The sequence below is a fragment of the Hemiscyllium ocellatum genome, chromosome 1 (genome assembly GCF_020745735.1).
Source record: "Hemiscyllium ocellatum isolate sHemOce1 chromosome 1, sHemOce1.pat.X.cur, whole genome shotgun sequence".
Lineage (NCBI taxonomy): Eukaryota > Metazoa > Chordata > Chondrichthyes > Orectolobiformes > Hemiscylliidae > Hemiscyllium > Hemiscyllium ocellatum.
The window spans coordinates 81,126,221-81,150,256 of NC_083401.1; the positions used below are offsets into that span (position 1 = coordinate 81,126,221).

At 42.9% G+C, this 24,036-nt stretch overlaps 1 protein-coding gene across 1 annotated transcript in view; it reads left to right on the forward strand.

Moving 5' to 3' along the window:
- Positions 1-24,036, forward strand: part of ndufaf2 (NADH:ubiquinone oxidoreductase complex assembly factor 2) — a 161,463-nt gene that overhangs the window by 83,645 nt on the left and 53,782 nt on the right. Inside the window, exon 2 of the mRNA XM_060830259.1 lies at positions 17,377-17,466. Coding sequence (XP_060686242.1) covers positions 17,377-17,466 — 90 coding nt within the window. The remainder of the gene's footprint in view (positions 1-17,376; positions 17,467-24,036) is intronic.

Here is a 24,036-nt window from a genome sequence, read left to right on the forward strand (position 1 = left end):
ATTTATGGGAATGGGAATTTGTGGGACAAACTCCTGGACTCAGTTCCACATCGACCATGTAGGTCCTTTTGTGGGCTCGATGTTCTTAGTCATTACCGCTAACTACTCAAAGTGACTGGACATGCATAGATTCATTTGTCAAACACTGAAACAACAATAGAAAAACTTTATGCATTGTTTGCAACACACGGACTCTCAAAAATATTGGTCACGGATAGTGGGCCATCATTCACCAGCAAGGAATCTGAGTATTTCCTGAAGTTGAATGGGATTCGACGTATGAGGACAGTTCTAAACCATCCATCATCCAATGGCAGAAACAGCAGTACCAAACTGTTCTGGTTCCTATTTGTTTACTGAACCACTCATGCAACGACCAGGATAGCTCCAGCACAGTTGCTCATGGAGAGAAGACTACGCACCAGGTTAAATCTGATCTTCCTGAAACTGGGTGTGAAATGGCATCAAGAATGCCAATACAGAAACAAGACTCCACCAAGCAAGAGATATAGTTTAGTACAGGGGTCGAGTTCTGTTGGTGAAACCCAGAAATGGCCTTGCGTGGGTAAGACGCTTAGTTAATGTGAGGTCAGTACCAGGGATGTAAAAGGCTTAGGCAGGAGTGACTGGTCCTGAACAAACACAAGAACCACACGAAAGCTGCCAACTCTCAAACAGTGCAGGAGCAAAACGTGCCCTGCTCCTCAGAACAACCTCCTCCTTCATTATGTTAGGTAAGGGGTAAATGTAGGGGTATGGGTGGGTTGCGCTTCGGCGGGTTGGTGTGGACTTGTTGGGCCGAAGGGCCTGTTTCCACACTGTAAGTAATCTAATCTAATCTAAGTAAATGTTGTTTTATTATCCACTACCATTTGTAACTAGACGTGGCAGGACTGCAGAGCTTAAATCTGATCCGTTGGTGGTGGAACCACTGAACTCTGTCTATCTTTGCTACTTGGCTAGCAAGTAGTCTGATTTGTAGCTTCACTAAGCTGACGGCTCATTTTTAGGTATGCCTGGTGCTGTTGCAGGCATGGGTACCCATTCTTCCATTGTTCAATCTGTTTGAAGTCTGTCCCATTTAGTACACAACACGCTGGAAAGGATTCTCAGTTGGAAAACAGAGGTTCTTCTCCACAAATTCTGTGAAGTGGTCCTTCCTAACAATACTGTCATGGACAGCTCCATCTACGACAGTCAGAGTGATGATGATGAAGTCAAGTGTTTTTGCCTCTGGTTTGTTTCCTCACCACCTGCTGCACGTCCAGTCTAGCAGCTGTGTCCTTTAGGATCAGTGATACTGCTGCCAAGCCGCTATTGGTCATGAAAATTGAAATCCCACACCCAGAGTATGTTCTACACCTTTACCATCAAAGCAATTCCCTCCAAGTGGTGGTCAACATTGCCCTGGAAGAAAATGTTAATTTCAGCTCAGATTGTCTTTTATTTCATTGCTTTCATGTAACCTGGCCAATCTTTATGATCAGGTGATTGCTGTGGCCAATTTAAAACAATATTTTGGTCTGTGTTTCAAACTGATTTAGTCCAGCAAAGTCCCAGTTATTAAATTGGTTTATGGATTCAAAGGTCAGTGGTCTGTATATTACATCAATATAACAGCTATCTGCAACCCCACTTTCTTCTGCAAGCCATCCTGTGACTAGGTAAACAGCTAGCCTTTCCGGTGTCTCCACTCTCTAATTTTTCAATGCATCCAATCCTTCTACCAAAATTTGTCAAATTCATCTCCTTCATAATACAAAGTACTAATCAATGAGCCAAATGGCCTCCTTCTGCACCGACAAGCTAATGATTTTTTTTTCTTGATTTAAACTAAACTGGTTCGTTAAGCTGCTGTTTCTGTTCTTGTGCATCTCCATACTTTCATTTCTCAGTAGACCTTTCTCATCTGCACCATGCTGTCCCCTGCTCCCTTAATGTCATTGCATTTGATTCTTCTTTCAGCTTCACGACTCTTCTTCACTTCTGTATGTTGTTATGCATTGTGAATATCCCAAGTCGCGATGTACTTCTGCTGGCACATAATTGACTTACCATTTGCCCTGCTTTGTGCTAACAACATCGTGTTTTTGTCTTTTTCTGTGCAACATACCTACAATAAGCAGCTCTACCAATAGATACTTTTATGTCCAAAATGTCCATTCACTCACTCAAGTGCAAGGCATTTGTCATCCAATTTGGACACAATTGTGTCAACATCTTGGCTTTAATTGAAATCCCTCTCTGCTGTCTTCCTTGTCTCTTAACAAAATCTCCCTGACTGGCAATATTACCCACACACTGCCCTGCTCAGACTGATACAGTGACAATGTGGTACAAATCACATTTTCTATTATTCCTCTTATTTTCTCATCTTTCAATCACCTCAACATGTTCCATCCCTAATACTTTTTAAAATCCTCATTGTCATCTCTCTGCCTCAGTTGTCAATGGTTATCAAGTACTTCTAAGGCATAGACAGATTCTTCTTAGGCAAGGGGATCAAAGTTTATTCAGTAATTGGGAATGTGGAAATCAAGACACAAACAGGTGTATGCTTGAGGGTTCAAATGGCTACTTTTGCTCCTAATTCATGTTGATTGATTCTACACTCCACTTTTCGCTCACTTTCTGTGCTATCAATCCTCATCCTTTGTGATGGCACTGCTCCTCTTGCCCTATCTTCACTCACTGACCTTTTGTCCTCCATCTAAACACTACCAACGATATTAACAAACTTGTCAGTTCATACAGAATCTCTAAAACCTTAGTTTTGATCTATGAATGGGCTATTACAGCTGCTTCTTCATCACTCTGTCAACCTGGGTGGCAACTTTCAAGGATCTGTGCACCTGGACACCGAGATCTCTTTGCTCATCTACACTACCAAGAATCTTACCATTAGCCCAGTACTTTGCATTCCGGTTACTCCGACCAAAGTGAATCACCTCACACTTATCCGCATTAAACTCCATTTGCCACCTCTCAGCCCAGCTCTGCAGCTTATCTATGTCTCTCTGTATCCTAAAACATCCTTCGTCACTATTCGCAACTCCACCGACCTTAGTGTTGTCTGCAAATTTACTAACCCACCCTTCTAAGCCCTCATCCAGGTCGTTTATAAAAATGACTAACAGCAGTGGACCCAACACCGACCCTTGCAGTACACCACTGGTAACTGGACTCCAGGATGAACATTTCCCATCAACCACTACCCTCTGTCTTCTTTCAGCAAGCCAATTACTGATCCAAATTGCTATATCTCCCACAATCCCATTCCTCTGCATTTTGTACAAGAGCCTACTGTGGGGAACCTTATCAAACGCCTTATTGAAATCCATATATGACCATAAGACATAGGAGTGGATGTAAGGCCATTCGGCCCATCGAGTCCACTCTGCCATTCAATCATGACTGTGTTGGGCATTTCAACTCCATTTACCAGCGTTCTCCCCGTAGCCCTTAATTCCTCGAGACAACAAGAATCTATCAATCTTAGCCTTGAAGACATTTAGCGTCCCGGCCTCCACTGCACCCTGTGGCTATGAATTCCACAGGCCCACCACTTTCTGGCTGAAGAAATGTCTCCGCATTTCTGTTCTGAATTGACCCCCTCTAATTCTAAGGCTGTGTCCACGGGTCCTAGTCTCCTCGCCTAATGGAAACAATTTCCTAGCGTCCACCCTTTCCAAGCCATATATTGTCTTGTATGTCTCTATTAAGTCTCCCCTTAATCTTCTAAACTCCAATGAATACAATCCCAGGATACTCAGCCATTCCTCATGTGTTAGACCTACCATTCCAGGGATCATCCGTGTGAATCTCCGCTGGACGTGTTCCAGTGCCAGTATGTCCTTCCTGGGGTGTGGGGACCAAAACTGGACACAGTACTCCAAATGGGGCCTAACCAGAGCTTTACTAAGTCTCAGTAGCACATCGCTACTTTTATATTCCAACCCTCTTGAGGTAAGTGACAACATTGCATTCACTTTCTTAATCACGGACTCAACCTGCATGTTTACCTTTAGAGACTCCTCGACTAGCACTCCCAGATCCCTTTGTACTTTTGGCTTTATGAATTTTCTCACCGTTTAGAAAGTAGTCTATACTTTTATTCTTTTTTCCAAAGTGCAAGACCTCGCATTTGCTCACGTTGAATTCCATCAGCCATTTCCTGGACCACTCTCCCAAACTATCTAGATTCTTCTGTAGCCTCCCCACTTCCTCAGTACTACCTGCCTGTCCACCTAACTTTGGATCATCTGCAATATAAGCCATATCAACCAGTTTACTCTCATCTACCTGTTTGAGTTCTTTGAGAAGGTGACCAATAAGGTTTGTGAGGCACAACCTACCCTTCACAAAACCGTGCTGATTATCCCTAATCAAATTATTCTTTTCTAGATGGTTATAAATCCTATCTCTTATAACCTTTTCCAACACTTTACCAACAACTGAAGTAAGGCTCACTGGTATATAATTACCAGGATTGTCTCTACTCCCCTTCTTGAACAGGGGAACCACATTTGCTATCCTTCAGTCTTTTGGCACTCATTCTGTAGACAATGACAATTTAAAGATCAATGCCAAAGGCTCGGCAATCTCCTCCCTGGCTTCCCAAAGGATCCGAGGATAAATCTCATCCGGCCCAGGGGACTCATCTATTTTCACACTCTGCAGGATTTCTAATACCTCCTCCTTGTGAATCTCAATCACATCTCGTCTAGTAGCCAGTATCTCAGTATTCTCCTCGACAACATCGTTGTTTTCTAGAGTAAATACTGTCGAAAAATATTCATTAGTGCTTCCCCTATCTCCTCTGATTCCACACACAACTTCCCACTACTATCCTTGATTGGCCCTAATCTTACTCTCGTTATTCTTTTTATTCCTTAAATATCTATAGAAAACCTTAGGGTTTATCCTGATCCTATCCACCAACAACTTCTCATGTCTCCTCCTAGCTCTTCTGAGCTCTCTCTTTGGGTCTTTCCTAGCTACCTTGTAACCCTCAAGCCCCTAACTGAGGCTTCACATCTCATCCTAACATAAGCCTCCTTCTTCCTCTTGACCAGAAATTCCACTTCCTTCATAAACCACGGTTCCCGCGCTCTACAGCTTCCTCCCTGCCTGACGGGTACATGTTTATCTCGGACACACACTAGCTTTTCCTTGAATGTGCCTATCCCCTGTAGTTTCCTTCTCCATCTTATGCTTCCTAAATCTTGCCTAATTGCATCATAATTGCCTTTCCCTCAGCTGTAACTCTTGCCCAGTGGTATGCACCTATCCATTTCTATCACTAAAGTAAACATAACAGAATTGTGATCGCTATCACCAAAGTGCTCACCTACTTCCAAGTCTAACACCTGGCCGGGCTCATTACCTTGTACCAGATCTAATGTGGCTTTGCCCCTTGTCTACATACTGTGCTAAAAATGTGTTGCTGGAAAAGCGGAGCAGGTCAGGCAGCAGGAATCCTGAAGAAGAGCTCATGCCCGAAACGTCGATTCTCCTGCTCTTTGGATGCTGCCTGACCTGCTGCACTTTTCCAGCAACACATTTTCAGCTCTGATCTCCAGCATCTGCAGTCCTTACTTTCTCCTGTCGACATACTATGTCAGGAAGCCCTCCTGCACACTCTGGACAAAAACTGACCCATCTATAGTACTCGTACTATAGTGTTCCCAGTCAATATTTAGAAAGTTGAAGTCCCCATGACAATAACCCTGTCTCTCTCACTCCTGTCGAGAATCATCTTTGCTATCTTTTCCTCTACATCTCTAGAACTGTTCGGAGGCCTATAGAAAACTCCCAACAGGGTGACTTCTCCTTTCCTATTTCTAACTTCAGCCTATACTACCTCAGTTGACGAGTCCCCAAACTTCCTTTCTGCAACTGTAATACTGTCCTTGACCAAACGTGCCACACCTCCTCCTCTTTTACCATCTTCTCTGTTCTTCGTGAAACATCTAAATCCTGGAACCTGCAACAGCCATTCCTGTCCCTTCTCTAACCATGTCTCCAAAATGGCCACAACATCAAAGTCCCAGGTACCAACCCATGCTGCAAGTTCACCCACCTTATTCCAGATGCTCCTGGCGTTGAGGTAGACACACTTCAAACCAACTTCTTGCTTGCCGGTGCCATCTTGCGTCCCTGAAACTTGATTTCGGACCTCCCTATTCTCAACCTTTTCTATACTCGAACTACAATTTTGGTTCCCATCCCCCTGCTGGATTAGTTTAAACCCACCCCAATAGCCTTAGCGAATATTCCCCCAGGATATTGGTACCCCTCTGGTTCAGATGAAGACCATCCTGCTTGTAGAGGTCCCACCTACCCCAGAAAGAGCCCCAATTACCCAAGAGTCCAAAACCCTCCCTCCTGCTCCATCCCTGTAGCCACGTGTTCAACTCCTCTCTCTCCCTATTCCTTGCCTCACTAGCACGTGGCACGGGCAACAAACCAGAGACGACAACTCTGTTCATCCTAGCTGTAAGCTTCCATCCTAGCTCCCTGAATTTCTGCCTTTAAATACCCATCTCTCTTCCTACCTATGTCGTTGGTGCATATGACCTCTGCCGATGTGGACCACGACTTGGGCTGCTCCCCCTCCCCCTTAAGGATCCCAAAAACATGATCAGAGACATCACGAACCCTGGCACCTGGGAGGCAACACACCAACCGTGTGTCTCTCTCGTACCCACAGAACCTCTTATCTGTCCCCCTACTATGGAGTCTCCAATGACTACTGCTCTGCTCCTCTTCCCTGTTCACTTCTGAGCAGCAGGGACAGACTCTGTGCCAGAGCCCTGAACCCCACTGCTTTCCCCAGGTAAGTCGTCCCTCCCAACAGTATCCAAAATGGTATACTTATTGTTGAGGGGAATGGCCACAGGGGATCCCTGCACTGCCTGCCGGTTCCCTTTCCGTCCCTGACTGTAACCTATTTGCCTTTTTCTTGTACCTTAGGAGTGACTACCTCCCTGTCACTCCTCTCAATAACCCCCTCTGCTTCCCAAGTAATCCGAAGTTCATCCAGCTCCAGCTCCAGTTCCCTAACGCGGTTTTCGAGGAGCTAGAGTTGGGTGCAGTTCCCGCAGATGTAGTCAGCAAGGACACTAGTGGTGCCCCTTACCTCCCACATTCTGCTGGAGGAACATTCAACTGTCTTAACCTCCATTCCCACTATTCTAAATTCCCAAAGAGACTTCTGAAAAATAAGGAATAAAAAAAAACTTGTTACCTTACCAATCTGGCATAGAGGTCCTTTTTGTTGGTTAGAGGAGGAGGATGGGTGGGAGATACTACCTGAGTAGTGTTTTGGGTAATGCAACCACACAAATATATGACTTCCCAGAAGTCCTTTGCTCCTCCCTCGTATCTCTCAGCAAATGGAGGCCTGACTTTTAAGTCCCTTTTAATGTGGGAAAACTCACCCTTCCCAGCAGCCCTCGCTTCGCCTCTCCTTCTCTCCTTGCCGCTCTGGCAAAATGGAACATCACTTTTGAAACCCACAACCATGATCATCTAGAAGGACAAGGGCAGCAATTACATGGGAACTCAGCCACCTGCAAGTTCTCCTCCAAGTCACCCACCATCCTGACTTGGAAATATATCTCTGTTCCTTCAGTGTCTTTGGGTCAAAATTCTGGAACTCTCTTCTTTAAGACTTTGTGAGTCTACTACACCAAATGGACAGTAGCAGTCCAAGAAGGCAGCTCCTCACCAACTTTCAGAAGCAATTATGGATGGGCAATAAATGCTCCCCCAGCCTGTAATACCCACATCCCACAATTAAATAAATTTTAACAAGACTGTTGTAGGTTTGTACTTAAATGTAAACTTGTGTGTCATGCATACTCACCTTTATACATTTTATGCATCTTTAGGAGCATGAAAACAGGAGCAATTGGATTACCAATTCATATTGTTAGAAACACTTTGCCTAATTCCTCAAGTGTGACAGAAGGAGCGATAGAAGGAGCCCACCTTTTGGAAGGTGGGCAAAAACACCAATTTCCAGCATTGCTTGAATGTCCTGATGGATGCACAGAGTGGGATTCGCTGTGAATTCTTAGCCCAGCATACCAGCCTGCTCATCAGCTTTTACAGATATGGTTGTATGTCTGTGTGTGGTGGACCTTTGGCAATGGAACAAGGAAAGCCACATGACTGCGTGGTGGTCAGAAGCAGGGAGAAGAGGCTTCAGGTAATAGAGCTTCTGTAATTAGCAAGTACCAAGTAATCAGAGCTTGGAAGATGTCCTATTGAGATGTGAAGACAGTAGAAATTGTGAGTTAGGGAGAGAGGACCAGCAAAAGAAATTGCCTTCATACAGGTTATAGCTGTGGTTGACTTCAAGAAGCTGGGAAACTCTTTGAAATCTCAGGAGCTATTTGGTAGATGCGAGTGGGGTTGAAGGAAGCACACAAGCAAAGTTTGTTTGGCACAACTGAGAAACATTGGAACTTGGGAAATCCCAGAGGTACTGCAGCTTTGGGATTGGAGTGGAGCATAGGCTTCAGAGAAGAGAGTGAATGACTAGTACTAGTTGTCATTCAGACTGAGCGGCTGCTTAGGGAGTTTCAAAGTTAGATTGTTGAAAGTGAACAATAGGAATCCTTTGTAAAGAAGATAACGGTTTAATGAGGTTTAGTGACCCCAACATGTCACCATGTCTGCTAAGAAATCCGTGGAATTTATCTTGACCATATCTGCTATTTTAATGTGCCGTATGTTGGGTTTTGACTGCAATTTGCCTCTGAATGTTGCGCTTTTAAGTTGTCTGCAATATAGTTCTGTTTTACTTCTCTAACCTTGTTTGGTGAAGTTTTAGTTTGTCTGTTTTATCTTTATTCTCTTTTAAGTACTGGGGATCTTAAACTTTAACTCTCACCAGACTATTGTCAGCATTGCTCATGATTTGTTGAATTAAATTGCCCCAACTTAAAGAAAAAATGAAATCAACTGAATAGTTTTTGTTCATATGTTTTGTGACAAGTGTGTAGAATAATGATCTCCTGGGCTTACATTGATCAAATTGAAGTAAACTGTGTGATTTAATAAAATAGTAATTGCTCAGTGAGATAAGGGTAAAGTCGATCTGCCTTATTTTCTACCATTCCAATAGTCTCCAAGTACAATGATAACCAAATTGTTGGTTAATTGTAACAAGGAATTTTTTTATGATTCAAAGTCGTCTTTTCATCTCAAATAAAATGCTGCACCCACCACACATCATGTCTCAAATTAATCCTATGCTGTATTCCAACAAGTTATTTTCTGTAAAACAAAGTAATTTGAATGAATCACTGCCATCTCTTCCATCGTCTCCATGGGGAGTAAATTTCACAATTGATCATTAACTAAAACACATTCCAAAAGATTGGTTTTGAATTTACCCCCACTTCAAGTGCAGGCAATGCCCTGGGTTTTCACTGATTTGTTTCAAATGCCAGAGTACACATCCTGAAAACAGATCTCGACTGTTTCAATTTTTGTTTTAAATGCTTTTGGAGGGCCGGATAGCACTATATTAGTGCACTGGCTTTTTGCCTGGAAACTATGTTCATATCCAGATAAAACTGACAACATGAATAATTTCTGTCCTGTTGGTTGAATGAATCCTGTATAAAATGAGTTTCATGCAGTCAAAATCCCAGTTGTTAACAATGGGTCATACCACAAAATTGAGACTAACTGACATTATCGAATGTGGTATTCTGTCAACAAGTGCTCAGACAAAGTGACTTTCAGAGATGATACCGAATCATTTTATAGCATTCTAAAGTGTATTGTTGAAAATTTATGGTGATATAAAACAGGAGGAGCTAGTACTTACAATAGCTTACATGTGAAAGTGCTCTCAGAAACAAAGTACAACTGTCTTGATTGCAGATTGGATAGACTACTTTTTGTAATCTGCAGAACATGTTCTTTCAGCTGTTGTGATTGGCTGACCATCAGATTTGAATACCTCAGTAGGGGCCCCTCCACATATTTTAAGGCAAATTTTGAATGAGCCCTCTATTAACAACTATAGGGTAGTCTCCAGCAGGTCTTGCTCTGGAATAATTCTCATGATGATGAATTGATTCACTGTCCTTTGTTCCCTATTCCAACAGAGAACCTGCAGGAGATTGGACTATAGCCACAGTAACACTATCCTCCTGTGTCATCATCCAAGCAAAAAACAATTTGCATAAGGGACAAGATGCCACACAGTGCCTTATAAAAATGCATTGGAAATATCTAAAGTAAATAAATGAGGGCAAATGAAAGGCACTGTGAATTTGTTTAATGTAGCAACATTTTGATACTGTGTCGAAAGGGATACTTGCTGAGCTGTAGTTCACAACGTGCACATTGAGTACACTGGTAAGGATTAGAAATTTTTCTAACAATTATTCATTAAGTTAGAGACACAGCAATGAAAAACATAGCTGCTTCGACGTAACTGTGTCACACTACAATGGATCTTTTCGGACATCTCTGTGGCATCAATCCAGAGAAAACAGAGTCTGAACAAAGCAGCTATTTTGCAACCTCTATCATAAAATGAGCTTGTACTTGGGACTATTTTAAGCTTGTATTATAATATTTGGAGGAAACTAGCATGTCAGTGAAACTTTAACCTCTAGTTCATGGGAGGACCATGTAAATTGGCATGCAGAGAAGGAAAAAGCCAAATTTGGGGTAGTAAACTGTATCTTGTTATTTTGTGGTGGTGAGGGATTGTGTGGAACAGGATTGGAAAGTTGATGGCTATCTGCTTCCCAGGAAACAAAATGAAGTGATGGAAATTTATGTGGCATTGGATTACATCGTTCTGCTACTGTCAATTTGCACAGAAATGGTCTCCTTCAGCTTTCTAACAGCATGTTTGACCAGTCTGTGGCAAGCTACGTGAGGTAATTCAGAATCTCCCTTCTAAGATGCAGCCAGCAGCATTGTGTTTCTGGAACAAACAGCAATCAGCACAGATTGAGTACTGTACTAGAATTCATTAGTCTACAAGTTTTCTACAACTCTTCATGAAAATAATTGTGAGTAGAGGATAGCATTTGTGATGATGGAAAGAGCAAGCCTCGAGAGAAACGAGGAGCAGAATTTAATGCTCCTCCCATCCAACAGCAGATTTGGAGAAGGGTGGGCATTTAAGCAAGGGTTCAGGAGCCACCTATTTGCGTCTAGCTGATTAGGTTCCAGGTTGGGAAAGGATGTGGATAGCATTCCTGCCCAGAAGATAATTGATTTCCTGATGTGGACATTTAATGTCCCTAAAGGATTTCATCATATTACCACGTGGAACTGTTCCAGAGAATGGTCCCTTGTTCAAAGGTATGACTAAGTGCTTAATTGAGTAATCATTTAAAGGTATGGAGCCCACGACAGTCACCCATGTCATTTTTTTTTCTGACCTCCCTCTAACCCAGCAAAAAAAAAGGCAAGCAGGCATCTTCCCCATAACCGCCATTCGTGATTACCTGTGGCCTGGGTTACTCAGTGATCGGAGATCTTTACTGGCTGTATTACTGGCAGCTGTCACAACTCTAGTGATGTTGATGGACAGTTGGGAGCTGCTGACTTCTCAATAATCAGTGGTTCTTGGTGAAATTTCTGCCTCGAAGTTCAAAATCCCAGAGGAGGCTCGTCGCTAGCCAGTTAAGTGCCTCATGGACAATTAAATCTGGTGGACCTTCATCAATAGAGTCAACACGGGGCTTGCACTATTTCTCTAGACAGAGAGCAAGACCCATGTTACAACGTTCAAGTCTACCCAGTGTCTAGATTAATCAGTATCAATAATGCCTTAAGAAGTTATAATTGTGTTGGGAACTTGAAGTGTAGTGTCTTGAAACTTGCAATAGTTATGCAGAAAGATATGATGGTGATTAGGTTGAAAGTAAGAACTTAACCTAAATGTCAGGTAGCATCCTAAATTGTAATATTGAGGCCAAAGAACCGCCACCCAAAACTTGAGATGACAGTGGAGTTTCAATTCTTTCTTGGTGTTCATTACTGTTTAAAAGTATCCTACAATGATTTTTGATTATTTACAGTAAGAAGCCTTTTTCTGTTGCATTTAAACTTCAGCAGAATTTCAATGAATGTCAAAACTACACTCACAGTCCATCAATGATCAGCACGATAACAAATTATACTATTGTACTAATTGGTGTAGAAGTAGAGCTTTGCTTTTGGCTATGAACTCGGCATTACTATGGGAACATTGTAATGTGTTTGGAAAAATAATGGTTTAATTTAATTTTTCGAGTTATCATTCACAGCAACAACTTGATAATGCCTATAACATAATAACAGATCCAAGAGTACTTGACAGAAGTATAATGAAACAAAGTACGATGCTGAGCCACATAAAAAGGTATTCTAGAATCATAGAGTCATACAGCATTGAAATAGACCCTTTGGTCCAAGGGTCTGTGCTGACCAGATATCCTAAATTTATCCAGCCCCATTTGCCAGCAGTTGACCCATATCCCTCTAAACCCTTCCTATTTGTATACTCATCCAATGCTTTTTATATGTTGTAACCGCCTCCAATACTTCCTCTGGCAACTCATTCCGTACACACACCACCCTCTGTGTGAAAGAGTTTAAATCTTTTTTTCTCATCTTAAACTTACGCCCTCTGGTTTTGGACTCCCCCACTCCAGGGAAAAGACTTTGTCTATTTATCCTATCCCTGCCCCTCATGATTTTATTAACCTCTATAAGGTCACCCTTCAACCTCCAATGCTCCAAGGAAAACAGCCCCAGCCTATTCAGCCTCTCCCTACAACTTAAACCTTTGCAATCCCAGCAACCTACTTGTAAATCTTTTCTGCGCCCTCTCAAGTTTCACAGCATCCTAGAAGGGTGACCAGAATCATACACCGTATTCTAAAAGTGGCCTCACCAATGTCCTGTACAACCATAACATGACATCATAACTCTATAATCAGTGTTCTGACCAATGAAGTCAAGTACCAACAGCCGCCTTCACCACCCTGTCAATCTGCAATTCCATTTTCAAGGAACTATGCATCTGCACTCCCTGGTTTTTTTGCTCAGCAACATTCCAGAGTGCCCTCCTGTTAACTGTGTAAGTCCTTCCTTGGTTTGCCGCACCAAAGTGCAATACCTCAGATTAATCTAAATTAAAGGTCACTCCTCAACCCATTTGGCCCATCTGATCAAAAGATTATCTCCTTTTATTGTCCAATACACCACCAATTTGACATCATCTGCAAACTTAATAACCATGCCCCTTATATTCACATCCAAATCATTTATATAAATAACAAACAGCAGTGGACCCAGCGGCACACTGCTGCTCACAGGCCTACAGTCCAAAAAGTACCCTTTTTAAGCACCACTAACTGTCTCCTTCCTTCAAGCCAATTTTGTATCTAATTGGCTTGCTGCCCCTGGATCCCATGTGATCTAACCTTATTAACCAGCCTACCATTCAAAAACTTGTCAAAGGCTTTGCTAAAGTCCATAGAGACAACGTATACCACTCCGTCTTCATCAATCATCTTCGTCACCTCTTCAAAAAAACTCAATCAAGTTAATGAGAAAAGATTTCCTACGCACAAAGGCATGTTCACTATCCCTAATCAGTCCTTGCCTTTCCAAATGCATGTAAATCCTGTCTCTCAAAATCATCTCCAACAATTTACCCATCTCTGACATAAGGCTGACTGAAAATGTGTTGCTGGTTAAAGCGCAGCAGGTCAGGCAGCATCCAAGGAACAGGAAATTCGACGTTTCAGGCAAAAGCCCTTCATCAGGAATGGTCTATAGGTCCTTGGCTTTTCCTTAAGAAAGGCTCTAAATAATGGCACAATGTTAGCCAGCCTCCAGTCTTCTGGAACTTCACCTGTGGCTGTCAATGATACAAATATCTCACCAACATCTCAGCAAGGGCCCAGCAACATCTTCCCTAGCTTCCCACAATGTCCTGGCAAATCTGACATGGTGGTTCTTAAGGCATTTAGCACACTTGCCTTCACTGGAGTTGTACAGGACGTTATGAGGCTGTACAGGACATCGGTGATGCATCTTCTGGAGCAATGTGCAGTTGTAGTCACCCTGCTACAGGAAGGAAATTATTAAATTGGAGAGAGTTCAGAAAAGATCTATCAGGATGGTGCTGGGAATGGAGAGTTTCAGTTATAAAAATAGGCTGGATAAGCTGGGACCTTTCTCACTGGTGTATCGGAGATTGAGTGGTGATCTTAGAGATTTATAAAATCATGAAGGGCATAGATAGGGTAAATAGTAAGGATCTTTTCTCTAGGCTGGGGGAGTTCAAATCTCTGGGGAATAATTTTAAGGTGAGGAGGGAAAGTTTTAAAAATGACATGAGGAGCAACTTCTGTTAAGCAGACTAGCTTGTGTGTCAAATGAACTTCCTGAGGAAGTAGTGGATGCAGATACATTTAGAACATTTTAAAAGACACTTGAATAAGTTCATGAATTGGAAAGGTTTGGAGGGATATAGGCCAAACACAAGCAATTGAGACTAGTTTAGCTTGGGAGTATGGTTGCTGTGGACTAGTTGGACCCAAGAGTCTGTTTGCATGTTATATGAATATAACCTGGTCAGATCCCAGAGATTAATCGACCCTTGCACACTTTAAGACCTTCAGCACCTCCACTTCATAGAATTCCCTACAGTGTGGAAGCAGGCCATTAGGTCCACTGAGTCCACACTGGCCCTTCATAGAACATCCCACCCAGATCCCTATCATTTCCCTGAAAGCCTGCATTTCCCTTGGCCAGTCCATCTAACCTGCACATCTTTGGACTGTGGAAGAAAACCAAACGCATGGAGGAAAATCCACACAGATGCAGGGAGAACGTGGAAACTCCACACAGGCAATCATCCAAGGGTGGAATCAAACCTAGGTCCCTGGCACTGTGATGCAGCAGTGCTAACCACAGAGCCACTGTTCTGCTGTTCTGTAAAAGAAGTCTTTTCAAGACATGGCTATTTATTTCCCCAAGTTCCCTAGCTTTCATGTTCTTCAGTAAATACTAATGTGAAACTATATTTAGTATCTCACCCATCTCTGTCTATATGTGGATATAAACAAACAGACACATTGACCTTTATGGAGCCCTGTTCTCTCTCTAGTTACTCTATTGCCCTTAATATGCTTATACAATCTCTTTGGATTCTCCTTAATCCTATTTTCTCAGGTCCCCTTTTAGCCTTCTTGATTTTCTTCTTAAGTATACTCCTACTGCCCTTATTCCTCTAGGGATTCGCTTGTTCCCAGCTACCTATACCTCACAAAAGCCGCCTCCTTTCTCTTGACTAGAGACTCAATTTCTCTACATCTATCAGCCTTGCCTTTCACACTAATGGAAACATACTGCGTCTGAACTCTTGATATCTTATTTTTAAAGGATTTCTCAACTGTCCCTTTTTCTACAAATAGCCATCCCAATCATCTTTTGAAAGTTCCTACCTAATACTGTCAAAATTGGCCTTTCTCCAATTGAGAATGTGATTTTTTTTTTATCAGTTCTGTCCATTTCCATAACAATTTTAAAGATAATAGATTTACGATCACTTGCCCCAAAATGCTCCCCCGGTGACACCTCAGTCACGCGCCCTGCCTTACTTCCCAATAGGAGGTCAAGTGTTGCTTCTTTTCCAGTAGCTCCATCCACATATTGAATAAAAAAGTTTTCTTGTACTCACTTCACAAATTCCTACCCATCCACGCCCTTAACAGTATGATATTCACAGTCTATGTTTGGAAAGTTAAAATCCCTTTCCATCAGAACCCTATTATTCTTACAGGTATCTGAGATCTCCTTACATATTTGCCTTTCAATTTCACATTGACTTTCGGGAATCTTTCATACATTCCCAACAAGTTGATCATCTCCATTGACCCATGATATTGTGCCGAACATTTGTCTGAGCTTAAGCACCTATCCATGTACCTATCCAATTACTGCTTAAAGGTCACCAATGATTTTGACTCTTCCACTCCCTCAGGCAGCACATTCCATGCCCCCACCACTCTCTGGGTAAAGCACCTATCCCTGACATCCCCCCTATACTTTCCACCGTTCACCTTAAATTTCTGTCCCCTTGTAACACTATTGTATCTGGGGGAAAAGTCTCTGACTGTCTACTCTATCTATTCCCCTGATCATCTTAGAAACCTCTATCAAGTCACCCCTCATCCTTCACCGTTCCAATGAGAAAAGGCCTAGCACTCTCAACCTATCCTCGTATGACCTATTCTCCATTCCAAGCAACATCCTGGTAAATCTCCTCTGCACTCTCTCCAAAGCTTCCACATCTTTCCTAAAATGAGGCGACCAGAACTGCACACAGTACTCCAAATGTGGCCTTACCAAGGTCCTGTACAGCTGCAACATCACCTCACAACTCTTGAATTCAATCCCTCTGCTAATGAACGCTAATATACCATAGGCCTCCTTGTAATAGTTATAATATCCCAGTCCCATGTTCCCAAATATATTAGGCCAGGTGACCAAAGCTTGATAAAACAGGTAGGTTTAAGGAGCCTCTTTCAAAAGGAACACAAAATAGAGAAACTGAGATGTAGAGAGCTTAGACTAGGTAACAGAGGTGCAGAAACCAACAGTATTAAAATATGGTGTTCAGCAGCCTAAAATTAGATGAACAAAGATACCTTTAGGTGTTGCAGGGCTTCAGGAGATTACAGATGTAGGGAAAGGTGAAGCTATGGATGGATTTGAAAACAAAGATGAGAATTTTAAAATCAAAACATTGCTTGATCATGAGCTGGTGTAGGTCAGTGAGCGCACATGAGTGATATAGATGGACAAGGCTTGGTGTGAGTTAAGTTTCAGGAGCAGAATTTTGGATAATCTCAACTTTATGGAAAGTAGAATGTAAGAGACCAGTAAGGGGAATTTTTTTTTGTAGAAAAGTTGTGAACAGTTGTATGAGGGAGGATGTCAGCAGCAGATCACCTGAGGCAGGCATTGTTGCTGATGGTGCAAATGTGAGGTCAGAAACTCATCTAGAGGTCAGATATGATACTAAGGTTGGAAACAGACTCACTTAAACTCCGACTATTTTTAGGAATAGAGATTGAGTCTGCAGCTAGTAAATGGAGTTAGGAGCATGTTTCGGTCTTCCAAATATTCAGTTGAAGAAAATTTGTGAGAATGTTACCTGGGATGAAAAGTCTCAGTTATAAAGAGAGACTGGATAGGCTGGGTTTGTTTGCCTTGGGGTAGTGGAGGCTGAGGGGGAATCTGGTTGAGGTATACAAAATATAAGAGGCATACACCCATTGCAATACCAAATGAGCAGTCTCTTAGCTAATCATTTATTATTCATTCTAGGACAGACTATTCGTTCAAAAAGAATGATCGAAGCGGTCAATCCAAACGAAATAGAATATGAAGTTGGAAACATTCCTTCTGAATGGGAAGGTAAGAATATGCTTCTTTAATATTTAAGCTTGGAATGCTTAATCTCAGTTTGTATTCGAATTGGTTGCTAATTTTGGACTGTTGACAAAGCAGAAAAAGAATCCAAGTGCTCTTGAGATTTTGTCAAGGATTTCTTTTTGATTTTTGGTTTTCAGAATCTGTTTTGGTTTTCATGAGCTCCTTTTTAGTGCTCATTATCTCATTTACTGGGTGTGATTATTGCATAATAACCATATTGTCTGTTGCCATTTGGGGTTTTTGGATTCAAACAGAGGCAGATTTAGAATTCATCAATATCCTCAGAAAATGGGGGAGATACAAAATGAATATTTTGCATCAGTGTTTACTGTGGAAAAGGTTATGGAAGATATAGATTGTAGGAAAATAGATGGTGACATCTTGCAAAATGTCCAGATTACAGAGGAGGAAGTGCTGGATGTCTTGAAACGGGTAAAGGTGGATAAATCCCCAGGACCTGATCAGGTATACCCAAGAAGCTAGAGAAGTGATTGCTGGGACTCTTGCTGAGATATTTGTATCATCAATAGTCACAGGTGAGGTGCTGGAAGACTGGTGGTGGTGCCACTGTTTAAGAAGGGCGGTAAAGACAAACCAGGAGACTATAGACCGGTGAGCCTGACCTCTGTGGTGGGCAAGTTGTTGGGGGGAATCCTGAGGGACAAGATGAACATGTATTTGGAAAGGAAAGGACTGATTTGGAATAGTCACCATGGCTTTGTGTGTGGGAAATCATGTTTCACAAACTTGATTGAGTTTTTTGAAGAAGTAACAAAGAGGATTGATGAGGGAGAGCAGTAGATGTGATCTATATGGACTTCAGGAAGGCATTCGACAAGGTTCCCCGTGGGAAACTGATTAGCAAGGTTAGATCTCATGGAATACAGGAGGAACTAGCCATTTGGATTCAGAACTAGCTCAGAGGTAGAAGACAGGGGGTGATGGAGGGTTGGTTTTCAGACTGGAGGCCTGTGACCAGTGGAGTGCCACAGGGATCGGTGCTGGGTCCTCTACTTTTTGTCATTTACATAAATGATTTGGATACGAGCATAAGAGGTACAGTTAGTAAGTTTGCAGATGACACCAAAATTGGAGGTGTCGTGGGCAGCGAAGAGGGTTACCTCAGATTACAACAGGATCTGGACCAGATGGACCAATGTGCTAAGAAGTGGCAGATGGAGTTTAATTCCGATAAATGCGAAATGCTGCATTTTGGGAAAGCAAATCTTAGCAGGACTTATACATTTAATGATAAGGTCCTAGGGAGTGTTGCTGAACAAAGAGACCTTGGAGTGCAGGAAATTAGCTCCTTGAAAGTGGAGTCGCAGGTAGATAGGGTAATGAAGAAGGCGTTTGGTATGCTTTCCTTTCTTGGTCAGAGTATTGAGTACAGGAGTTGGGAGGTCATGTTGCAGCTGTATAGGACATTGGTTAGGCCACTATTGGAATATTGCGTGCAGTTCTGGTCTCCTTCCTATCGGACAGATGTTGTGAAACTTGAAAGGGTTCAGAAAAGATTTACAAGGATGTTGCCAGGGTTGGGGGATTTGAGCTATAGGGTGAGGCTGAACAGGCTGGGGCTGTTTTCCCTGAAGTGTTGGAGGCTGAAGGGGTGACTTTACAGAGGTTTACAAATTTTGTGAAGGGCATGGATCAGGTAAATAGGCAAAGTCTTTTCCCTGGGTTGGGGGAGTCCAGAACTAGAGGGCATAGGTTTAGGGTGAGAGGGGAAAGATGTAAAAGAGACCTATGGGGCAACTTTTCACGCAGAGGGTGGTACGTGTATGGAATGAGCTGCCAGAGGAAGTGGTGGAGGCTGGTATAATTGCAACATTTAAGAGGCATCTGGATGGGTATACGAATTGGAAGGGTTTGGAGGGATCTGGGCTGGGTGCTGGCAGGTGGGGCTAGATTGGGTTGGGATATCTGGTCAGCATGGACGGGTTGGACTGAAAGTCTGTTTCCATGCTGTACATCTCTATGACTCTAAATAACAACCTCCACCCACAATGAACTTCAAGATATGAGGCATTAATTTTATTTTTTTTTTAAATCACTATTTAAACTGGTACAAGTGTTACATCCCTTTAAGGTTGAGGTTCCCTAATTTGTAACAGTTCTTAATGGAATACCCCAAATTGCAAAGCTCCCAGGTGAAGTGCGATAAGCTGGCTCCCCTTTTTTATTAACCCACCTTCAAAACCACCCTTGGTTTGTCAACAACAGGGTTAACTGTCAATTTAAAAAAGGAACCCTTTAAGAATATCTTTCTCGGCCAACAGAATCTATGTTTTAAAAGGAACTAATTTAACCCAGTTTTCTTGCGTTAACTCCTGAATAAGTTTTATTAATTATAAAATGCAAGACAAAATAACTGCATAACATGCATTAACACAGATTAGAAATGAGTAGTAAGTCCAAAAAAGGTTAGATGTACAAATCAGTCTCTTGTGCTGAATAGATCGTGGAATATTGATGGTTAAGCAGTTGATTTCATTATTCCTGACTTTATGGATGAGTCAAAATTATTTTCTCCTGTTTCCTTTCGAATTCCTCTGCTAACTAGCTCCCAGCACTGAGAGCAACCGTGTCCTTTATCTGCAGCATGCACACAAACACACAAATGAACATGCACACATGCACAGACACATCAGGATTGAAGTTCCCTTTTGAACCCTGTTCCTGTATAAGGGGAAAAATGCAAACATGTCTCTAGCTCAGACTACATCATCTTTTAACATCATGTTCATGTCTGAGGTACTCACAGGAGATTCACTTTATACTTGCATTCTGTCTTTCCTACTTAGTTTGCTCAACGCTCCTTCAATCAGGCTGCATCTTGCCTGTGTTTCGGCTCACTGTGAGCCTATCATCAACAGCAGCAAAACCAGTCTGTGATTGGAGGAGCAGCTCCTCAGATAGCCATTCTCCTTACCATTGAATGCCTGCAATATAGAAGCAAGCTATTTGGTCCATTGAGTCCACACCAACCCTGTAAAGAGCATCCAGCCCAGACCGATTTCCCCCCTACCCTATCCCTCCAACGCTGCATTTTCCTTTGCTAATTCACCTAGCCTCCACATCCAGAACACTATGGGGCAATTTAGCATGGCCAATCCACCTAATCTGCACACCTTTGGACTGTGGAAGGACACTGGAAACCCACTAGACATGGGAAGAATGTGCAAAGTCAACACAGACAGTCACCTGAGGGTGGAATTTAACCAGGGTCCCTGGCACTGTAAGGCAGTGGTGCTAGCCATTATGCTGCCATTACAGTCAGTTCTAATCTAACATATTACGTCCTTTCTCATGCGATCTCACGTTATAAGAAAATCATTCAATAGCTGCTACCATTTAAACTAATGGAGCCGGAATCACATTGTAGCCAACACAGGTAAGGAAAGTTTGTGTTCTACAAATAACAGTCTAACTTCCTTAATCGCATTAAAGCTAATTCGTATTGAAGAAGCTCTTGTTATAGCGGAACTGACTCTATATGGGAATAACCTTTCTCTGATTGTTTCTTAGATTGCATTTTCCCAGGTACTTGGAGAATTTGGGGGTCAAATTTGCCCACTGCTCCCTTTTTTTTGCATCCATTTTCAGTTCTTGTCCAGTTTCTGCTAACTATAAACCATTTATTTGCTTTGTGTCTGCTCCAGACTGCTGTATGAAATTGAAGAGCCTATAGTTGGAAATATTTTTACAACTAAAAGGAGAAAGGTAGTTCATTAATATTTAAATGCAATGTCATCATCTCCTTTAAATGTAGATTATTCTGTCAACAAACAGTCCCTCCAATTGCTGTAAGTGAGATAGTTGGTCTAAGTCAGCTGAAATTGTAATGAAATAAGCATATATGAAGATTAACACGTGCAAAATGACAATAGAGATTTTTTAATAGAACAAATATATTACTCGTGCAATGGACTCATTACTCATGTCTGTGCCCTTTAAATTTTTAGGACTGTGCTACACTGTGTATACTAATTTCTACCACCCATATATTGTGCTTTCTACAAATAATGTTGTGCTTTCCTGAAGAAATAATGCATAATTCTACAATGGTCTCTTATCTGAATTCTTGAAGGGCAAGACATTAATGGAAATGATTGTCAAACAATTTTTCAAGAAAATGAAAGCTGGGCATTATAATAGCCACGTTGGGTACAGAATATGCTAATATATTTTTACAGTACATAATTGCTTCATATTTTGTAGCTATATCCCAAACAATCATTTTTTCAAAATTAACAGTAAAATGTCATTTTCTGGATCAGTGGTGCTGGAAGAGCACAGCAGTTCAGGCAGCATCCAACGAACAGTGAAATCGACGTTTCGGGCAAAAGCCCTTCATCAGGAATAAAGGCAGTGAGCTGGAAGCATGGAGAGATAAGCTAGAGGGGGGTGGGGTGGGGAGAGAGTAGCATAGAGTACAAAGGGTGAGTGGAGGAGGAGAGGAAGGTGATAGGTCAGGGAGGAGAGGGTGGAGTGGATATGTGGAAAAGAAGATAGGCAGGTTGGACCAGTCTGGACAAGTCATGGTGACAGTGCTGAGCTGGAAGCTTGAAACTAGGATGAGGTGGGGGAAGGGGAAATGAGGAAGCTGTTGAAGTCCACATTGATGCCCTGGGGTTGAAGTGTTCCGAGGCGGAAGATGAGGCGTTCTTCCTCCAGGTGTCTGGTGGTGAGGGAGCGGTGGTGAAGGAGGCCCAGGACCTCCATGTCCTCGGCAGAGTGGGAGGGGGAGTTGAAATGTTGGGCCACGGGGCGGTGTGGTTGATTGGTGCGGGTATCTCGGAGATGTTCCCTAAAGCACTCTGCTAGGAGGTGCCCAGTCTCCCCAATGTAGAGGAGACCACATCGGGAGCAACGGATACAATAAATGATATTAGTGGATGTGCAGGTAAAACTTTGATGGATGTGGAAGGCTCCTTTAGGGCCTTGGATAGAGGTGAGGGAGGAGGTATGGGCACAGGTTTTACAGTTCCTGCGGTGGCAGGGGAAAGTGCCAGGATGGGAGGGTGGGTCGTAGGGGGGCATTAGACCTGACCAGGTAGTCACGGAGGGAACGGTCTTTGCAGAAGGCGGAAAGGGGTGGGGAGGGAAATATATCCCTGGTGGTGGGGTCTTTTTGGAGGTGGCGGAAATGTCGGCAGATGATTTGGTTTATGCGAACGTTGGTAGGGTGGAAGGTGAGCACCAGGGGTGTTCTGTCCTTGTTACGGTTGGAGGGGTGTGGTCTGAGGGCGGAGGTGCGGGATGTAGACGAGATGTGTTGGAGGGCATCTTTAACCACGTGGGAAGGGAAATTGCGTCTCTAACGAAGAAGGCCATCTGGTGTGTTCTGTGGTGGAACTGGTCCTCCTGGGAGCAGATACGGCAGAGGCAGAGGAGTTGGGAATACGGGATGGCATTTTTGCAAGAGGTAGGGTGGGAAGAGGTGTAATCCAGGTAGCTGTGGGAGTCGGTGGGTTTGTAAAAAAAAAAATGTCAGTGTCAAGTCGGTCATCATTAATGGAGATGGAGAGGTCCAGGAAGGGGAGGGAGGTGTCAGAGACGGTCCAGGTAAATTTAAGGTCAGAGTGGAATGTGTTGGTGAAGTTGATGAATTGCTCAACCTCCTCACGGGAGCACGAGGTGGCGCCAATGCAGTCATCAATGTAGCGGAGGAAGAGGTGGGGAGTGGTGCCGGTGTAATTACGGAAGATTAACTGTTCTACGTAGCCAACAAAGAGACAGGCATAGCTGGGGCCCATACGTGTGCCCATGGCTACCCCTTTGGTCTGGAGGAAGTGGGAGGATTCAAAGGAGAAATTGTTAAGGGTGAGGGCCAGTTCGGCCAAATGAATGAGTGTCGGTGGAAGGGTACTGTTGGGGACGGCTGGAGAGGAAAAAACGGAGGACTTGGAGGCCCTGGTCATGGCGGATGGAGGTGTAGAGGGATTGGATATCCATGGTGAAGATGAGGCCTTGTGGGCCGGGGAAATGGAAGTCTTGGAGGAGGTGGAGGGCGTGGGTGGTGTCTCGAACGTATGTTGGGAGTTCCTGGACTAGGGGGGATAGGACAGTGTCGAGGTAGGTAGAGATGAGTTCAGTGGGGCAGAAGCATGCTGAGACAATGGGTCGGCCAGGGTGGTTAGGCTTGTGGAAGTAGGACTGGAGCCATTGAAAGTTCCTATCTTAGTGGCACCTATCTGCTTCCTATGTGCACCACCACTGACAACACAGCTACAAGCACATTTCAGGCTTGATGCTGCCATGCTATATGCCAGGCTACTCCTCAAAGCTGCCATTTTGAAAATACAGAGAGTATTAGAGGAATTCCAAAATGGAAACTTACATTAGTTAAGGAACTGAACAGATTGACATGTGGTCATCACTGGTTTCAACATGATAGCCAAGATAATTCAGTTTGTCATAGCACTTCTGGAAAATAAGTTGAATAATTAGTCATAGTAGGATCACAACGCTGAATGGAGACAGAAAACCAACAGATTCCATCAGCCTTTCTGACTGTTCTGAAGAGCCAGGCATGTTTTGCTCTCA